Source organism: Lagopus muta, chromosome 2 (genome assembly GCF_023343835.1).
Source record: "Lagopus muta isolate bLagMut1 chromosome 2, bLagMut1 primary, whole genome shotgun sequence".
Lineage (NCBI taxonomy): Eukaryota > Metazoa > Chordata > Aves > Galliformes > Phasianidae > Lagopus > Lagopus muta.
This window is the reverse complement of record NC_064434.1, coordinates 35,494,944-35,501,951: the sequence shown is the minus strand read 5'-3', so window position 1 is coordinate 35,501,951 and position 7,008 is coordinate 35,494,944. Positions and strand designations below refer to the sequence as shown.

General features: G+C 44.2%; 1 protein-coding gene across 1 annotated transcript; it reads right to left on the bottom strand.

The window, feature by feature from the left end:
* Positions 1 to 1,590, bottom strand: GJA10 (gap junction protein alpha 10). Its single transcript, XM_048934959.1, has one exon. It carries the CDS (start codon positions 1,588 to 1,590, stop codon positions 1 to 3), a length of 1,590 nt encoding a protein of 529 aa, XP_048790916.1.
* Positions 1,591 to 7,008: the final 5,418 nt, after the last annotated feature.

Below are 7,008 nucleotides of genomic sequence, written 5' to 3'. Positions count from 1 at the left end.
CTAGGTATAAGCAAGTTTGGAACATCCAGCCAAATGATATGAACAGCTGACAGAAACGCAGTTCTGCAGTGCCTCTGCCTCTCCCGCCAAAGGACACCAAGGGTGCGGGGCACGGTCATAGCCGTGGCGGTGCCAGAGGCCTAGAAAAGCTGCCCCGGCCGTCTGGACCCCCCGCCCGATCCCCGGGGCCGGGTCAGGTCTGGGCCCCTCGCCCGCTCCCCCGGGGCCGCTACTTGCCATCGACACGCGGCGTCCCATGGCCGCGGGCGGCGGCGGGGTGCCGGCCGGGCTGCTTTCCTCGTGGCGCTGCCCCTCGGAGCCGGAACATGAGGCGGAACCGGGACCGGAGCCTCGGCGGGAGGCGGCGTTCTCGCTGTCGCTGCCCGCCTGGCTCTCGGAGAGCACCCGGGAGAGGAAGCTGGACTTGCGTGTGCCCGGGCAGTGTCCGCTGTCCGGGGATTCCCCGCGGTTCTCCTCCAGATCGCGACAGATGCTCACTCGGCTCTGCTTGCGGAGCACTCGGCGGCCCGCCCCCGTTCCGGGCCCCGCCGTCTCCGGTCCCGTCCCCTGCGGCGCCTCCTCGCTGCTGGAGGAGGGCGGCTGCTGCTGTCCGTGGTGCTGAGCCGCGCTGTGCCGGCGGCGCGGCGGGGCGGCGGCGCGGAGCTCTCCGTGGTGCTGATGGCCCGGCTGACCAGGAGGGGCGGATGGGGCGGGGGTGGCCGAGGGAGCGGTGGGGGGCGGCGGAGCCGCGGTGGAGCGTGGAGGGGAGGTGTCGGCGGCCGGGCAGGCAGGTGGGACCACAGAGTTCTTCTTGGAATTGTAAGGACTGGCCTCATCATCCGCTGGCTGCCGCGGTCGATCATAGAGGGTCTTGTGGATCTTCTTGAGGCCCAGGTGGGCGATTTCTAGGATGTTGAGGAATAGGGAGACCGCGGCAATGCTGTGCATGAAGACCATAAAGATGGTCTTCTCAGTGGGTCGGGACACAAAGCAATCCACTGTGTTAGGGCAAGGGGGCCGAGTACATTTGTAAAGGGGTGACATGTGAAATCCATACAAAAGGTACTGACCTATCATAAAGCCCACTTCAACCACTGAGCGTGTCAGGATATGTAGGACATAGGTGCGCAGCAGAGACCCTCTTAAGGGTGCCTTATTCACTTTCTTCTGTTCTTCCAGTTTTCGCAGCTCCCTCTCCACTCTCCGGTGTTCTTCAGGCACAGGCTCCAGATCTTCTAGCTGAGCCCGCAGGTGGGCTTTCCTCTTCTGTCGCTCTTTCTCTAGAGCCCTTAATCTGTACAGTGCATGGGCCATGTAAACAAGAGATGGAGAAGATACAAATATGATCTGCAATACCCAGTATCTGATCAAAGAGATAGGGAAGGCCTTGTCATAGCATATGTTGCTGCAGCCAGGTTGCTCTGTGTTGCAGATGAATTCTGACTGCTCATCATCCCAGACATCCTCAGCAGCCACTCCCAGCACTAGCATCCGGAATATGAACAGGATCGTGAGCCAGACTTTGCCAACTATAGTGGAGTGGATGTGCACTTCTTCAAGGATGCTGCCCAACAAGTTCCAGTCACCCATGATCAGAAGTTCATATCTAAAGTATAAAAAATAGTGTTATTTGAACCACTACTGAATCTCTTTTCAAACTGACCCTTTCTAGTATATACATATTTTAATAATGATATTACATATATATTCTTTGGGTGGAAAGAGACATTTTATAAATTTATCATTATTTTCTATTTAATAGGTCATTAAATGAATGTAGACACTACAACTACTAGTAGAAGATGCAAAGTGAGATTGTTTTAAGAGAGATTGAGTTTGGCTATAAGCCATGGTACCTCTTAACTGCCTACACATCTACTGTATTTTCCACCCACCATGAAAGAAGACACTCTTTTTTTTTTTTTTTTTCACTTTGCAAATCCACTGCCAACAATAAATTAATTCTACACCTACTACATTCCTGTCTGTGGCTCTGCTATGGCTTTGGGTGAAAAACAACTGAAACAACTAATTAAGCCTTCATTCATTTGAGAAAGTTCTGAGAAGTATCCTATAAATGTGACAGAATTTTTATATTTTGTACCGCAAGGTGGTAGCATTATAAATGTCATCCATTCAGTATTTTCCTGTCTGCTAGTGTAACAGTCCACAATTTTTGCCTTGAAATACAAAACTGCAAATACACAGCTAATTTACACATAATTGTACATTGTATAGTCTCAGTCTAGAATTTTATTCATAAACTTAGAATGCATCTAGGATTCGTATCTTGAACTTTGTGCATTTAAAGCCTCAATGAATCACTAAAACTCTGTCTTGATTATAAATTTAAACGTATGAAGTAAATTAAGCAGGAAATACATAAGAGTGCAGTGAAGATCTTTAGTTGTAAGTGTGAGATGATCTTTTTAACCACCTCTTTCCCAGAAGCTCTTTGATTCATCACTGAGCTGTTCTATGTTCAGCTGCAAGATGCTTGATTCCCAAGCCACTTCTCTGGATTATCTTGAGGAAATGTAGGAAATTGAAATTTACAAATTGTGTATTTGTGAATGCATTCCACAGTCTGTTGTGTTCCTGGAATGCTTTTGCTAACACAGAAATAAAATATTGAAAGCAACCGGGGTTGTCTCTACCTCAGGGTTCTCAATTAATTTTATTTGCCATTATTTTATGGCTTCCAAATTCCAAAAAGCTCCAGTCTTTTGTAAAGTGCCATTTTGAAGTTTCTTTAAGTTGAATGCATGCTCTGACTACCTTTGTGGCTGTCTGAATAGTTATATGTGATCAATTTAAACATTAACAATACAGGCACATAATCAGAATCAGATGGAAATCCACAATCAATGATGGAGGAAGTTTCTTTCTTGCTTTCTTGCTTTCTTGCTTTCTTTTTTATTTCTTTTTCATTTTCTATTAAAGTTCGTTTAATCATTTTCCAATATTCAAATCAGTTATATATTAAATTTGTGCTAGGATCTCATTAGAGATGATTTGCAGAGTTAAATCTTCCTTAATTTTATCAACTATAAATTAAAATAGAACTGGAGTCGATGGTCAAAATGAAATATGTCACTGTCTGAAATCATTTTTTGTCTTGCAGCCATGACATTTCTAAAGAGGCAATATACACATTTAACATCCTGAAAATTGCCAATCTGCTAACACCCACAAACTGGCCCAGTTGATCCATTGGAAGTGAACAATATCATATAATTAAACTGCAAAAAATAACAGGCTTCATAAATTCCTAGCCTTACTGAATTATACTTGTTTCCAAAAAGATTAAATGTTAAGATGCAAGTACTCTTGTTTTTAATTTGAATTGCTATCAGTCTAACAGGGATCTGCCTGTTCTGCACCTCCCTGGGAAGATTCTTTTTCTGCTTGCTTACCTTAAGAGAAAGCCTTAGATTATTTGTTCTTAGAACACCGTAGGAGCATGTAGTGCTGCTGAAGGTTGTAGCTTGGAAAACTTCCTTCACGGTACTTTCTTTTTCAATGCCAAAGAGTAGATGTGGCACTTGGAGCAGACTTCTCCGTTCTTTCTGTCTGGATGCTTGGATCACACAGTCTAAACTCTGCGTGCGATTTGAAACCATCAGATTATAGGACGGTGCCTCTAGCCAAAATTATCATGCAATTATTTTAGTCAGTGGCATCTATCAAAGCTATTCCCTTGAGGCTCAATTTATTTGGCAATAGTTTGTAAAGTCCCTATGCATCGTTATGTTGAGTTTTAGAACACTGTCTCCACCCATACCCTAAGTTACATTTTCTTTTGTAAAACAAATAAATGAGCACCTTTTAGAGTCATACACATTCCTGCATTTTCTTTACATTCCATTAGTTTCGCTCTGAATCAATGCCAAAGAATCGATCGGTCATGTCCGATTTCATACTCTGTTGCCTGGTGAGTTAATTTAGTCTGCTGGAGGCAAATGGAATCGCCTAGACTTAAGTTGTTCAGAAACACAGGCCTTCATTGCTAGGAACCTTTCAGCTAGGTTACAGTCACTCTTGAAGACCATTCAGGATTCACACCTGTGAGAGACACAACCTAAAAAAAGATCACAAGTTCCTAAAATAGGATTTCTTGAGACTTCAGAGACACAAGAGATGAAGCTCTGATGCTAAAAACATCCACTGCCTAGTTCTGTACTTTAAGGAAACCCCAAATAATTTTTTCCTTTGACCTTTCCTGTCAGCATCTCTCCTTTGGGTCACTCTGCATTAGCCAGATTCCTCTGCATCCCATCTGGATGAGATGTCTCTGTCCTTCATCCACACTTGTAAGCTAAGAAGTGAGTTAAAATACACACGCTTCAGTCCTGAAAGATGCAGGACTGTTTTCCACTTCAGTCTCTTCTCCCTAAGGGTTTTCCCACTTGTTCTCAAAATGCACCACCCTCATTCTTTTGTGGTTAGCTCAACATACATAGCAATGAATCCTCTCTAGCATAGGCTGCAGTGGTCTCTCTGAAAGCTGTGTTTGTGTTCAGAGCCTTTCCCTGCAGCAAACAAGGTGGCGATAATACCTTTTATTCAGCCTCAGTATAATGCAGAAGGTATACAGTTTATGTATGTTTCAAATGCTTTAAGGGAGGTAGCACTACACTTCTTACTTCTGAGAGATGTGTTAATACTCACCCCAAAAAGCCAGACCTCCCAGGGCCTTTCTCATCCATATGCTTCTTCCCTCATGCTCTCTCAGGACAACATTCTCTCATGCCTATCATTGGTACTGTATTTTCACATAGCTTCTTTTCGAACTTGGCTACAAGGCCTCTGAGGTTCAGTCAGAGCAACCAAAGCCTGGTGTCCCTTACCAGAGAGCATTGGTGATGCCTAATGGCAGCACTTCTTTTGCTCTATTCAGCTGCGATTTACTCATCCTGACGGAGAACATGCTTCGCTGCTCCCAGCTGAAGCAGCTCATTTGCAACTTGGCACATTTTTGTGCCACCCACCACCTTCTCTCCCTCACAGGTGACAGCACCAGGACAGGTAGCATCCATTACTCAGCCCTCAGCATAGCCATGGCATTAAGTGTTGGACTCTCATAGGGCAGGGAAGGTGACAGCAGGCTGCCTAGGGACAATTTGCCATGTTTCTCCTTTAGCAACGCAGTAATTGGTGTTGTTAAAGGATTGCTCATGCAAGCTTGCTAATGGACTGTAGAATTAATTATACATGAAAGGGAAGAAAGGCCAGAGTACGTGGAGTGGTGGTGGTAGGGCAACATGGGTCTTCATGAAGTCTTCTGCATTTGGAGGTAAGAAAGAATTTGTGGTGTCTGAGGAAACTCTTGTTACAAGCATGGAATCATAGAAGCACCAAGGTTGGAAAAGACCTTCAAGATCATCCAGTCCAACAACCTACCTCTCACCAATATTTCCCAATAACTCATGTCCTTCAATACCACATCTAAATGTTTCTTGAGCACCTATTCAAGAAACACGTATGACAGCATCTGTCATAGGTGAAAGCAGCTTATGGTGTAAATGCTAGCAGGAGGCAGATGATTGTGCCTGCATGTATGCAACTCTCAAGCACAAGCCTATCACTCGCCTGCTGCAACCCACTTGAGTTGGAAAAGCAGAAGCACGTCTGATTCTGGTGGGACACACAAGGACCAGCAACAAGAAAAAGCAATTGTAGGCCATCACGAAGCCTCCCCTCAGTTTGGTTTTCTCCAAGCTGAACAAATAAAGGGACTTCAGATGCGCATACATTTTGCCCTCACATCTTTCACCATCTTCACAGCCATACTTTGGATGCTCTCTGACAGCTTTTATGTTCTCATATTGAGGTGCCCAAAATTGCAAGCAGTGCTTGAGGTGAGGATGCACAGCACAGAGTAGAGTGGGGCAATCCCTTCTCTCACTCAGCTGGCATTGCTGGGCCTAAAGCACCCCTGACTGTAGTTGGCCTTTTGGCTATTAAAGCCAACTTTGCTCCTGAAACATCTTGACTGACCTCATAAATTCTTCCAAGAAAGCTAAGAATTCCTTAAATCTGCTTCTTGGCATACTTCAGAAATGCAGCCTTACTGCATGCAGATGAATTGGTAAAGACTATCCTCCAACTGGCTTTAGAACAAAGACAATTAGCTGAAAGAAAGTAAAAAGCTGTAGAGTGCTGGATTAGCAGCTAAAGCATTGCACTGCAGCCTAAAGAAATGAACATTCCTCTAGCCTACTATTCTACATAAACAGCTAGCTGGTAACAGCCTATGTAGGCCTTAGAAATCCCTCAAAATTCAGTACCTGATCCCGTGCTTTCACTGTGATGTACACCTGTCTCCTCCATAAACCCTCCTGTATGAACTTCTACTCTGGACAATCTTCCAATACCTGTGTCAATTACAATTTTTTAGACCAAATACTGGAAAAATGTGTGTGTTGGATGAAAGGAGGCATCGCATTGGCTGCACTAGCAGTAAGTGGAGTAAGACTCTCAAAGGGACGCCTGTTACTCTTTCAGGGGAAAAAAAAAACAAAAACATATTAGATACAAAAAGCTGTCTTTTTCCTCAATGAAAAAGGCAATGATTTTGGGAAGCCAAGGATGGCATAGGTTGTAATTCATAAATGGTTTAGAGGAAAGTTTGTAGTTCATTAGATTGTTCAATTTCTGATGCACTTAAGTTCATAAAAAATAAGCAGTACATAATTGAAGCAGTAGTTGTATGAGAGCAGCAGCTGATTACCTCCATGTTTTTCAGTCAGAACATCACCAGTTACTCAGTTACACAAGCTAGCAGAAGTCAGTTTTAGTGCTGCTTCACAGTATTTGTAGTTACCCCACCATTAACCAGCAGTTCTGGAAAAGGTTTTTGTTTGCCTGCAGTTTCACAAATGAGGCTATAGATTTACAGAGAGTAATTTTGGCATATGAGCACCGAAATCCCTACTAAAGAACTAAATCACAAACAATGCTCCAAGAACACCCTGAGCCAACTTCAATTCAACAAGAACATAAGTG